Raw genomic sequence first — 13,697 nt, forward strand, 5'->3', positions numbered from 1 at the left:
TTAGATCTGATCATATCAGGACCCTTCCCTTCTCCCTTCCATTTAATAATCTCCAATATCTCCCTATTGCCTTCAGGATCAATCATAAACTCTGGAGGGGTGGAGCCAAGATGGTGGAGTAAAGACAGGGACTCACCTGAGCTCTCCAAAATTCCCCTCCAAACAACTTGAAAATAACACCTCAAAATGAATTATGGAGTGGCAAAACCAGCAAAAGGATGAAGTGAAACAATTTTCCAGATGAACATAACTTAGAAGATTGTCAGGAAAAGTCTGGCTCATTGTGGGAAGGATGGAGTGCAATCTAGTTCAAGCTGCACCCCAAGAAACAAGCAGTAGGCCTTAGGGGTGACTGAATAAGCAGCAGAAGCAGCTTCCAGAACTCTCAGCCCACAGACAGGAAGAGAATAGGACAACTAGTCAGAAAAAGATTATAGGGGACCCTTTGCTGGCACAGGGTGCAGGACTTGGTTTCATTAGCCATGTGCAGTTCTGGGTCCCCGTTCCAAGGCAAAAAGGAACACCAACACACCAGAGCTTGTGGCTACAGGGGGTAAGGACCCTGGTCACAGTTCCAGGTGGAAGAAGAGTACTTATGTTGGCTCAGAGAACAGAGCACAGGTCAGGAGAACAGTGAGCATGCCTCTCCTTAGATCACACCATCTTGGAAGCACTGAAAACGTGCAGACCCCAAGAACTAGCTCTAAAAACAGTAGCACAAAAAGGCTGAAGCTTGAGACAGTGCCCCCTGTACCCCAGGAGCAGAGCCCAACTTTAACAGAAAATTAAAAGTCAAGAAATAGGCTGGAAAAATAAGCAAACAACAGAAGAAGAAGAAGAAGAAGAAGAAGAAGAAGAAGAAGAAGAAGAAGAAGAAGAAGAAGAAGAAGAAGAATAAGAGGAAGAAGAAGAAGAAGAAGAAGAAGAAGAAGAAGAAGAAGAAGAAGAAGAAGAAGAAGAAGAAGAAGAAGAAGAAGAAGAAGAAGAAGAAGAAGAAGAAGAACCTGGCCATTGAAAGTTACTATGGTGACAGGGAAGATCAAAATACAAACTCAGAAGAATACAACAAAGTCAAAACAGCCACATCCAAAACCTCAAAGAAAATTGCAAATTGGCCTCAGGCCCAAAAACAATTCCTAGAAGAGCTCAAAAGGGCCTTAAATCTGATAAGAGAGGTAGAGGAAAAATTGGAAAAAGAAATGAGAGTGATGCAAGAAAATAATGAAAAAAAAAGCATCAACAACTTGTAAAGGAGGCACAAAAAAATACTGAAGAAAATAGCACCTTAAAAAACAGAATAGATCAAAAGGTAAAAAGAAGCATAAAAATTCACTGACGAGAACTCCTTAAAAAGCAGAATTGGCTAAATGGAAAAAGAGGTACAAAATTTCTTTTTCTTTTTTCCTTTTTTTTTATTTTTGCAATTGGGGTTAAGTGACTTGCCCAGGGTCACACAGCTAGTAAATGTCAAGTGTCTGAGGCTGGATTTGAACTCAGGTATTCTTGACTCCAGGGCTGGTGCTCTATCCATTGTACCACCTAGCTGCTTCTGAGGTAGAAAATGTCACTGAAGAAAAGAACACCTTAAAAAGCAGAATTGGCCAAATGGAAAAGAGGTATAAAAGCTCAAAATAATTCCTTAAGACATAAAATTGGGCAACTAGAAGCTAATGACTCCATGAGACTTCAAGAAACAATAAATACCATAGAATAAAAAAAAGAAAGACAATGGGAAATATCTCATTGGAAAAACAACAGGGAAAATAAATTGAAGAGAGATAATTTAAGAATTATTGGACTACCTGAAAGGCATGATAAAAAAAGAGCCTAGACATCATATTTCAAAAAATTATAAAAAAAACTGCCCTGACATACTAGAAACAGAAGGTAAAATAGATATTGAAAGAATCAACTGATCAACTTCTGAAAGAAATCCCAAAATGAAAACTCCCAGGAATATTGTAACCAAATGCCAGAGTTCCCAGGTCAAGTAGAAAGTGTTGCAAGCAACTAGAAAGAAACAATTCAAATATTGTGGAGTCACAGTCAGGAAAACACAAGATTTAGCAAGCTTCCATAAAAAAGATTGAAGAATATCAAATTCTGGATGGCAAAGGAGTTAAGATCACAACCAAGAATCACCTACTCAGAAAAACTGAGTATAATTTTTCAGAGGAAAAATGGATATTAAGGAAATAGATGATTTTCAAGCATTCTTGATGAAAAGACCAGGGCTGAATAGAAAATGTGACTTTCAAATACAAGACTCAAGAGAAACATAAAAAGATAAACAGGAAATGGAAATCAAAAGGGATCCAATAAGGTTAAATGTTTAGAGTCTTCCATGGGAAGATGATACTTGTAACTTCTAAGAACTTTATCATTATTTAGGCAGTTAGAAGGAGTATACAAAGACAGGCACAGGTGTGAATTCACTATGATGGTATAATATCTAAAAAAGTTAAATTAAGGAGTGAGAAAGAGGGATACACTGGTAGAAAGGGTAAAGGAAAGTGAGAATGGGGTTAATTGTTTCACATAAAAAGGAGCAAAAGAGTTTTCATATGTGGAAGATGGAGGAGATGGGGGGGGAAGGAGTGCTTGAGCCTTATTCTTATTGGAATTGGTTCAAAGAAGGAGTAACACACACTCAATTGGGTATAGAAATTTATATTACCCTACAGGGGTAGGAGGGGAAGGGGATAAGAGAAGGATGGATTGGGAGAGGCAGTGGGCAGAAGAAAAATACTTTTGAGGAAGGATTGGGGGAAAGAAGAGAGAGAGAAGGATAAATAGAGGGGAAATGGAATATACATATATAATATTATATACTGTATTATATGATAATATATACTATATTCAATAATTCATAATAATAAGAAATTTAAAAAATTGAATCAAATTTCTTTGATAAAGCCCTCATTCCTCAAATATAAAGAAAATGGAGTCAAATTTATAAGAATACAAGTCATTCCCCAATTGATAAATGGTCAAAGAATCTAAACAAGTAATCTTCAGAAGAAATCAAAGCTATGTACAGCCATAAGAAAAAATACTCTAAATCATTACTGATTAATGTAAATTAAAATAATTCTCAGGTACTACCTCATACCTATTAGATTGGCTAATAGGACAGAAAAGGAAAATGACAGATGTTGGAGGGAACATAGGAAAATTGGGACACTAGAGCAGTATTAGTGGAGTTGGGCGCTGATCCAACCATTTTAGAGACCAATTTCTAAGTATACCCAAAACGTTATACAACTGTACATACATTTTGACCCAGAAATACTACTACTAGGTCTGTATCCCAAAGAGATTAAAAACGAAAAGGTAAAGGACCTATATGTACAAAAATATTTATAGCAGCTCTTTGTGGTGTCAAGGAATTGGAAATTGAGGGGGTGCCCATCAGTTGGGGATTAGGTGAAAATGTTGTGGCATATGATTGTGATGGAATACTATTGTGCTATAAGAAATTACATGCAGGATACTTTCAGAAAAACCTGGAAAGACTGAACTGATGCAAAGTGAAGTGAGCAAAACCAGGAGAACAGTGTACAACAGTAACAGCAATATTGTACAATGACCAACTGTGAATAACTTAGGTATTCTCAGCAATACAATGATTCAAGACAGTTCCAGAGGACTTATGACAAAAGATGCTATCCACTTCCAGGGAAAGAACTGGTGGAGTCTAAAGGCAAAGTGAAACATCCTTTCTTTTTCTTTTTTGACAGAACAACAATAACATATTCATTCGTTCATTTGTTGTTGTCCATATTCAGAAGACCAAAATGACATCATGATGTCAGTGTCAATATACACTGTGTTCAATTGTGGTTGATAAAACCAATATGAGCTCAGAAGGCTTTACTACACATCAATCACAAATAGAACATATAAACATGTGGGTTGGAGATGTCTACAAATTTGTGCGTGTCACATTTCTTTTGAGCTACAGCAATCCTGTTTCACTCATAGCCTCTTCTTTGATTCAGGCATATCATTCTGGATGGTCCCATGCCAGTGTCTCCCATGTTGATACCAAAGTTCTTCAGAGAGTCTTTGAAAGTGTCCTTCAATTGCTTCTTCTGATCTCCATTTAAATGCTTGCTTTGTATGAGTTGTTTGTAAAATAGCCTTTTTTAGTTTTAGTTTTCAACATTCCCTTTTATAAGTTTTGAGTTACAAATTTTTTTCTCCCTCCCTCCTTCTCCTCTCCCCAAGATGGCAAGCAATCTGATATAAGTTATATATGTACAATTACATTAAACATATTTTCACATTAGTCATGATGTGAAAGAAGAGTCAGAACAAAAAGGAAACACCATGAGAAAGAAAAAACAAAAACCAAAAAGAACCTTTATTTTTCTTGTGGGTTTTTTTTTTGGGGGGGTGTTCTGTTATCTTTTACAACAAACCATGGGGACCTTGGATCCTAGTATTCCAGGGTGGATGTTGCTGACATTGCTTGGGAAGCCCCTAGAAGCTAAGGTCTTGAGAGGCAAGTCTAGTGAGATATTTGTACTTGGAACTTGGTGAAACTGGTGCTGTATGGGAACTGAATTAAGCTATGAACCTAATTTCCCTCTCCTCTCCTCTCAGAGACTCAGATGGGATAGGGAGATTATGCCCCCTGAGGTGGATTGGGGATATGTTTATATGTTTATTCTTGCCATATCTTTGAGGTAGATATTCCTCTTTGAGGTAAATAAGAGCAAAATGATTGTTTTGTGGCTAAATGGAGCTAGGTTGCTTGTGGACCCCTAAACACAGTTGGTAGGATTTTGAGTCAATGGCACAAATAAGATATCCCTTCCTAAGATACATCTCCTAAGGGAATTAAAGAACCCTAGGGGAAGGGTGAAATGTAACAGACCTGGACTTCAGGCTGTGTGGGTCAGAAAATCACTGTGGCATATGATTCCTGCCATGCTCCCCACCCACCCAACTTCTTACACTTTACTCCCTTCCACACATTCTATGATCTATCCACACTGGCCTCTTTGAAGTTCCTCAAACATGGCACTCCATCTCCTATCTCCATCAGCCTTTTCACTGGCTGTCCACATGCCCAGAATGCTTTGGTGTTTTACCTGGTTTTCCTGGAATCTTTCAACATTCAGCTTAACAGGTCAAAACTTCCCTGCTGATCAGAAGCATTAGCAGCTGGGGTTTACACACACACACACACACCCTATATTACACACACAGAAGAATGTATATATATATATATATATATAAACACACACACACACACACACACATTTCAGACACCGCAAATAGTCTTTTTTTAGAATGCCAATTGACTAAAGAACATGAGCCTAGCTTGTGGACAGTCTTTTCTGTACTCATGATTGGTGTCTGACCCTCTGTGACCTCAACCACAGGTACTTGCTGTGTGGAGTAAGGAATACCTATGATGATGGCCTGATTCCCACAATTAATCTGAGGATAATATATAGACAATGACATTGCAAGACAGTGGTTATCTAAGGCTGGGTGGCGTGTTCAGATATGAATAAATATCATGATAATAAGCTTGATATGAGCTACTGTTATTTTAGTATGGATATTGTGGGGGGGGTTACAAAACCTTTTGAAGAAATAAAGAAAAGAGAAAAAAAGTCTGTTGAACATTTAGTAAGTACATCTCTGTCTCTATCTCTGTCTGTCTCCCTTCCTTCCCCTGCTCCCTCTCTCTCTCTTCCCCTCTTTCTGTCTCTCTCCCTTTCTGACTCCTCTCATTCTCTCTCCTCTCTCATTCATTCATTCTCTCTGTCTCTCCATTTCCCTTTCCCTCCCTTCCTTCCTCTGCCCCCTCCCGACCCTGCGTGCGCGCGCGCGCACGCACACACACACACACACACACACACACACACACACACACACACACCCATGGTATAGCGGAGAAACAGCTTCCCGAGAAGATCGGGAAACTCAAATTTCAGTCCTGCTTCTGACTCACTCTGTCTGACACAGGTCCAACACCCTGAGCCTCAGGGCTCTAGGAAACCCAAGATTTTTAAGCATAGAGAAGTTCGAAGGTTGCGTGACAGAGGGAGTTCCCTCACCTCACAGTTCCTTAAACTTATGAAATCCAGGTCCAGTACCTACCCATAAATAACTTTTAAAGTTCCTCTCCTTCTTAAAGAGATTGTAACAGTTTTTAATAGCCCTTGTAGCTTTTAAAGTAAATGTTTTATGTACACACATATGCACATGTGTATATACAGGCATACCTCATTTTATTGCACTTCATTTTATTACACTTTGCAGATAGTGCGGGGGAGGGGCTACGAGGAGAGAGGTGTTTAAAACAAATTGAAGGTTTGTGGCAATCCTGTGTGCCACAAGTCTATTGGCTCCGTTTTTCCAATAGCGTGTGCTCACACCATGTCTCTGTGTCACATTTGGATCATTCTCACAATGTTTCAAAGATTTGCATTGTATCTGTTGTGGCAATCTGTGATCTTTGATGTTACTATTGTAATTGTTTTGGGGCACCCCTAACTGTGCCCATATCTTAATAGATAAATGTTACATGTTCTGACATCTCCACCAACTGGCCGTTCCTGATGGCATGAGACTGTTTTCAGAAAGGAAGAGAATTCATCTGTTGTTACTTTGACACAGCTAAAATATTATACACAATTACCTGTTGTTGTTTTATTACAGACTTCATCATTAATAAAGATAGTTGTTAACTTTCAAATTTATTAATTATATATAATAAATTATATATATATAAAATAAATATAAGTCAATTATTAAAGGACATAACACAGAAATAGCTAGGTGGCACAGTGGAGAGGACACTGGCCAGGAATCAAGAAGACCTGGGTACAAATCCTGCCTCAGATACTTACTAGCTGTATGACTCTGGGCAAATCACTTCACATCTCTCAGCCTTAGTTCCCTCATTTATAAAATGGGTATATAATAGGCACCTATCTCACAGGATTGGCATGGGAATCAAAAAATACATATTATTATATTGTACATTGCAAACCTTAAAGTAGACAGAAATGTTGTTGTTATTATGAAAGAAAAGAGTAACTACTATTGGGAAAGGAAGTCTTTTCCGGTTTGTTAAATTAATAATGTTTGATGAACTGGAGTGGAAGGCTTTGAGCTTAGTTGATTAACTGGGAGATATGTTGAGACTTTATTTATTAATGAAGAAGTATACCAACAAGCCCCTATATTCCCCTAGAGCTCAAGATAACAAGATTAAATACAGAAATGAGGCAAGTGGCAGGATGACTTAGGGAAATAGACCCCAGATCCTGTGTAGCTTGTAATATGTGAGGACCCAACTTCCTAACTCTATAACACACATCCATCTATCTATCTATCTATCTATCTATCTATCTATCTATCTATCTATCTGTGTCTGTCCATCCAACCATCTATTCATCAATTGATCTAACTCACTCTCATTCTAATACAAAACTTTTCTGACTAAAATTATACCCAAAATAAAGCATTTAAGTACATAAGGAGTTCATTGATATAATATTTAACAGTGAATCTTATCTACTTTTTTTGTGTGTGATTTTTACCGAGAGGAAGCTTCTCAGTAAGAAAATATAATGATATGTTGCTTGGAGAAAGTGTGGCAACAGTTTTCTAGTAAGTCAGTCTTTTACTATTTCAGTACAGATCTCTGATGATATGTTACCTTCACTGAGGCATAAGCTTTTAGTTAATTATCCTTTTTATTTTTTGGCAACAACTTATTTTAAAAATGTTAAGAAGTATATGCTATGACCTACTTTACTTATTTTAAAGATAATACTTAAAACCACAAAATCATTCTCATCATTTTTCTAATAGACTAGATATAAACATGCTTCATCTGCAAAATGTATATCATTAAAGGAAAAACAAAATGTGGAAGGTATAGATTTTTTTTAAATTTAAAAATTTTTTAAAATTAATTTATTTATTTTTAGTTTTCAACATTCACTTCCACAAGATTTTGAGTTCCAAATATTCTCCCCATCTTGTCCCTCCCACCACCCCAAGATGGCATGCATTCAAAATGCCCCTTCCCTAATCTGCCCTCCCTTCTATCTCTTCCTCCGCCCCTTTCTCTTATCTCCTTACCCCTCAATTTTCCTGTAGGGCAGGATAGATTTCTGTACCTCATTTCCTATATATCTTATTTCCCAGTTGCATGTGAAAACAATTTTTTTTTAACCTGTGTTTTTAAAACTTTGAGTTCCAAATTTTCTCCCTTCCTCCCTCCTACTCACCCTCATTGAGAAAGCAAACAACTCGATATCAGTTATACATGAGTAGTCATGCAAAACACTTCCATAGTGGTCATGTTGTGAAAAACTAAGTATATTTCCCTTCATCCTATCCCCCCCCCATTTATTCTATTATCTTTTTTGACCCAGTCCCTCCTTAGAAGTGTTTGCTTCTGACTACCCCCTCCCCCAATCTGCCTTCCCCTCTATCATCCTCCTACTCTCTTGTCCCCTTCCCCCCACCCCCATTTCCCTGTAGGGTAAGATAGATTTCCATACCCAATTGAGTGTGTATGTTATTCCCTCCTTAAGCCAAATCCTACGAGAATAAGATTCACTCATTCCCTCTCACCTTCCCCCATTTCTCCTCCACTGTAAAAGCCTTTTCTTGTCTGTTTTACGTGAGATAATTTACCCCATTCTACTTCTCCCTTTCCCCTTCTCCCAGCATAATCATTTCTCATCCTTTAATTTTATTATCCAGATATCACCGCTTCCTCTTCAACTCACCCTGTGCCTTCTATCTATCTATCTATCTATCTATCTATCTATCTATCTATCTGTCTGTCTGTCTGTCTGTCTGTCTGTCTGTCTGTCTGTCTGTCTATCTATCTATATGCATACATGCATATAATTGTTTTTCCTCCAACTACTCTAATACTGACATAGGACTCATGAATTACAAATACCATCATTCCACGAAGAATGTAAACAGTTCAACCTTAATAAGTCTTTTATGATTTTCTCTTTCCTGTTTACCTCTTTATGTTTCACTTGAGTCTTGTATCTGAAAGTCAAATTTTCTATTCAGCTCTGATCTTTTCATCAAAAATGCTTGAAAGTCCTATTTCACTGAATATCCAGTTTTTCCCCTGAAGGATTATACTCAGTTTTCCTGGATAGGTTCTTATCTACTTTTAATAAATGCTAGTGAAATAGATCTGTACACAAGAGAAATTAGTTTGCATGCCTTATGTTTTGTATGTAGACCAACTTAACAGAAAGCTAACAAAATTCTCATCATAAAGACAACCCAGAAAGATTTGGATGTGGACTTTTGTTTGTCCATTTGCTTGTTTTTGCTGGAAGAGAGGAAGAGCTATGAGCAACTTCGAGGTCATTTGCTCCAAACCTACTTATTTGTAGACAAGACCACTAAGGCTAAGAGGGAAACAACCATGGTCTGGGACTCTAAGCCAAGTCCCTTCACTCAAAATCCAGTGTTTTGTCCATAAACCAGGCTGTCTTTTCAGACCTGGAAATGTACTTGAGGAATGAGGGTCAATTCAGAGCCCATACAGGCTGAAAGACCCATTGAGTTGCTGGAAGAGTGAACTCTGAAGAGTTCTAAGTGGGAAGGAAGGAGGAAAAGGCCTGAGTTGACAGCAACTCCATGAGATCACTGGGCTATAATAGGGCTGCCTTGAGAAACTTAGGCAGCTTGGAAAACCCTGTGGGATTGAACTAGTGACCACTCTCTTTCTAGCTATGTGTGCTGAGGTGGGGGGTGGGGTATGTGGGCCCCTTTGCTAAACCCTCACTCCATGGGAAAGGAGGAAGGAAATAAGCAAGTTTTAAACACCTATTATGGGCCAGGCACTGTGCTAAGCGATTTACAAATATTACTGCATTTTTTTTCTTCACAACCACCTAGAGAGTTAGGTTCTATTATGTCTTCATTTTCAATTGAGATAACTGAGGCAAACAGAAGTTAAATGACTTCCCAGTGTGAGGACAGATTTGAACTCAGCTCTTTCTGATTCCATATCCATGATCTATCCACTGTCCCACTTAGCAGGTGATGTTAGCTGTCAGGAAGTCTGGCCATATCTGCAGTAACTGTTGGGGCTGGAAGCGATGAACCAGGACAAGTTGGTGGAAGGCACAATGGTCATACTTCCTCCTGGACATCAGGAAGGTGTTGGGGGGAGGAGGTGTGGGCTTCACTCCAAGCTGTTTCAGGCACAACCCCACAAACACATCCTCCAAGTAGATGGCTTTGATTCCCTGAGCTACAGTGAGGATCCTGAGGGCCAGGGGGCCAGACATCACATAGCCAGCGCCTCCACAGTAGTCTGGATACTTGTCCTGGGAATACAACTCTCGGGGCACGTACCACTTGTGACCCCGTCTCCGCAAGGGGCCTGTGTTTCTGTAGATGTGGCCTGTGACGAAGTTGGGCCGCAGGGGTCCACTAGGCCGCAACACTTGCTGGACCAGGTAGCTGGGGTTTAGGAAGACATCACTATCCACCTTGAGCACATAGTGGGCAGTGGGACAGTACTGGGCCATCCATTCCAGCCCCATGAGGACCTTGAGAGTCAAGTTGCGGTATGTATCCAGGAAGCCCACCTGGAGGAGATCCCCATGCTCCCTGTCCTCCTCCTCCACGAGGGCCTGAAGTTCCTCAGCAAAGAGGGGTTGGGGTAGGCCAAGAACAAAGAGGCGGTGGATGACCACACCAGGAATCAAAGTCTCATTGCCCCATGTTTGCCGGATGGCATGGCGTATCCCCACGTCCTGGGCCTGGGTCATCACCAGCATGAGCAGGAAGGGCACACCTCTGAGATCTTCACACTTCTCAGGATGGTTGATCAGGAAGGGGTAGGGATAAGGGTATCTCAGGTCCAAGGGGTGTGGTGTCTGAGCCTGCCACTCAAACTTCCTTGAAGAGAGGCCCAGCAGGTCTTTAGTGGGAGCTTTCTGGGATGAGGGCCACAGAGCCACTGAAGGTACGCCGGGACCTTGCTGTTGATCTACCAGCAGCACCAACAGCCACATGAAAGCCGAACCCAGTAAAACCTTCAATATTAGCTGCCTCCCCATCTGCCTCGTGGTGCAAAAGTTCTGGTGAAGAAAGAGGAGGTTAGCATTGGGTAAGGAGTTTCATACATACCCCACCCCTAGGCCTCCTGCTCATTCTTCCCTCTCTGTGTGGACTACATGTTTCCTGGTTTATGGTGCCAGGATTTGCTGATCTAGGAATAGTGGGAGGGATAAAGGCAGGGGAGCTGAGAAGAGTTCATGAATTATCACACCTAATTGTACTAGGAACTATTGGACAAGGAAGGACTAGAGCTCTGCCTGTCACCTTCTGGAGACTGAGTTGTTAAGAATTGGAATGATTGGTGGTATTTGTCCTCATTTACTAAGATTCTTGCTTTGCTTAATTCTTCTGTTTGAAGTCCTTTCCCTACCTTACTGTCCCAGAGGCACTGATCAATTGGAGATGAGGTCTGATCCCAGAGTTCTTGCCCTTAAAAATCTGATATCTGTCCTGGAAACTGTTCTTGTCCCCCCTCCCCTCCCCTACCGCCCCCTCAGAAAAGGAGACAAATTTCTAGGTTATTGCCCTGAGAAGCCCAGGGGCTAGATTGGAGAAGGTCTCTGTGACACATGCCTGGCCCCTAATCTCAGCCCTAATTCCAGAGTCTGTTTTTCCTGAAGGTAAAGGCAGGCAGACCCAATGACTTGCACATAGTAGGAGCTTAATAAATGTTGAATTTAATTCTGTGCCCAAGAAACTCAGGGGCCTTGAGCTGGTCTCCTAGGTCCCTCTATCAAAGTCCCTTTTTTCTGTCCTTTCTCCTCTCACCAGCAGAGTACTCACCCTCTTCTTTGACAGGATGCCTGTGATGCCTCAGGACGACAACTCACAAGAGACTGACTGCCAGACTTTTGGCTAGGGAGGTACATGATATGGGAGGAATGTGGAGGTGGGAGGGGTAGGGCACCTACTGAGTCCAAGTTCATCTCAAAGTATGGGGCAGGGCAGATCACCCAGGCAACAGGGCAGGAAGGTCAGGCTAAGCTTTCTGGAACCCATGTGCTCGAGCCCATAGATCTATAGCTGAAAATAACTTCAGAGGTCCCATGACCCAACTCTTCATTTCACAGCTGGGGAAACTGAGACCCTTGAAATTTAAGTGATTCATCTATTGATTGAAGGTCATGGATCCTTTACTCATTTTAAAGCAACTGACAACTACACAGTAATTAGTCTTAAAGTACACTTTCAAAATTATAAAATGTATCCGTAACAGATTTATGAAGTGACCTAACAAAAATCTGTAAAATATTAACGAAACATGGAACCTATCATTCTAAGGCAAACATAAAAAGATTAACATTTACACATCAAAAAAAGAAAGCGAGAGATTCTTTTTTTCTTAAATTTTTTTTTAGGTTTTCAACATTTACTTCTATAAGATTTTGAATTCTAAGTTTTCTCCCCTCCCTCCACTCTCCCCTCCCCAAGACAGTGTACAATCTGATATAGGCTCTACTTGTACAATCATATTAAACATATTTCCACATTAGTCATGCTGTAAAGAAGAACTAGAACCAAAGGAAAAACCATGAGAAAGAAGACACACACACACACACACACACACACACACACACACACACACACGAGAAAATAGTATGCTTTGATCTGTATTCAGACTCCACAGTTCTTTCTCTGGATGTGGATAGCATTTTCCATTGTAAATCTTTTGGAATTGTCTTAGTTCCTTGTATTGCTGAGAAAGCCAAGTCTATCATAGTTGATCATAGCACAGTGGTGCTGTTACTGTGTACAACGTTCTCCTGGTTCTGCTCACTTCACTCAGTATCAGTCCATACAGGTCTTTCCAGGTTTTTCTGAAGTCTGCCTGCTCATCATTTCTTATAGCACAACAGTGTTCCATTACATTCATATACCACAACTTGTTCAGCCATTCCCCAATTGAAGGGCAGCCCCTCAATTTGCAATTCTTTGTCACCTCAAAAAGAGCTGCTATAAATATTTTTGTGCATGTGGCTCCTTTTCCCATTTTTATGATCTCTTTGGGATACAGCCCTAGAGTGATATTGCTGGGTCAAAGGGTATGCACAGTTTTATAGCCTTTTGGGCATAATTTCAAATTACTTTCCAGAATGGTTGGATCAGTTCACAACTCCACCAGCAATGCATTAGTGTTCCACTAGGGGAGAGAATCTTGATAGACATTCTCAGAACACATAACATAGAAGTTAAAAAAAAAATTAAAAACCAGATATTGTTTAGTTCAATGAGCACTGGATTTACCAGATATAACTGAAAGTGACTCGCTTCCAAATGGAGCCTATGAAATGAGAAAGATCCAAGAGAGAATGTTTAAAAATGCACTGAAGAGAACAGAAGAAAGTGATGGGGTGCTTGGGTGCTTGTACTTGGACCCCAATTTCTCCCTAGCCTCAGAAATAGTATCCCTGACAGTTTCTTCCCAGCCCAAGTACACTGTGCTTAGCAATTACTCATGAGTGGGCCCCAGCAAGACCCTTATCTCTTTCCCTGGTGCAGTTCCAAATAGCATGTGAAGGAATTACTAGTTTAAAAGGGCTTTGCACTGGGTCATAAAGACATTCTTAGCCACTGGACTATCCATACTATCGCCCTGCCTCATTATCTAC

General features: G+C 40.2%; 1 protein-coding gene across 1 annotated transcript; it reads right to left on the minus strand.

Annotated features, from left to right (window-relative positions):
• Positions 1–8,569: 8,569 nt before the first annotated feature.
• LOC110214381 (beta-1,3-galactosyltransferase 2-like) lies at positions 8,570–11,103 on the minus strand. The gene has a single exon (XM_020995276.2). It carries the CDS (start codon positions 11,085–11,087, stop codon positions 10,053–10,055), a length of 1,035 nt encoding a protein of 344 aa, XP_020850935.1. The 5' UTR covers positions 11,088–11,103; the 3' UTR covers positions 8,570–10,052.
• Between the last annotated feature and the right edge of the window lie 2,594 nt (positions 11,104–13,697).

Source organism: Phascolarctos cinereus, unplaced genomic scaffold (genome assembly GCF_003287225.1).
Source record: "Phascolarctos cinereus isolate Bilbo 61053 unplaced genomic scaffold, phaCin_HiC Scaffold_4;HRSCAF=312, whole genome shotgun sequence".
Taxonomy (NCBI): domain Eukaryota; kingdom Metazoa; phylum Chordata; class Mammalia; order Diprotodontia; family Phascolarctidae; genus Phascolarctos; species Phascolarctos cinereus.

What these genes read in the sequence shown, in the direction of transcription:
- LOC110214381 (XM_020995276.2), bottom strand. Translation starts at nt 11,087, where the DNA reads ATGGGGAGGCAGCTAATATTGAAGGTTTTACTGGGTTCGGCTTTCATG.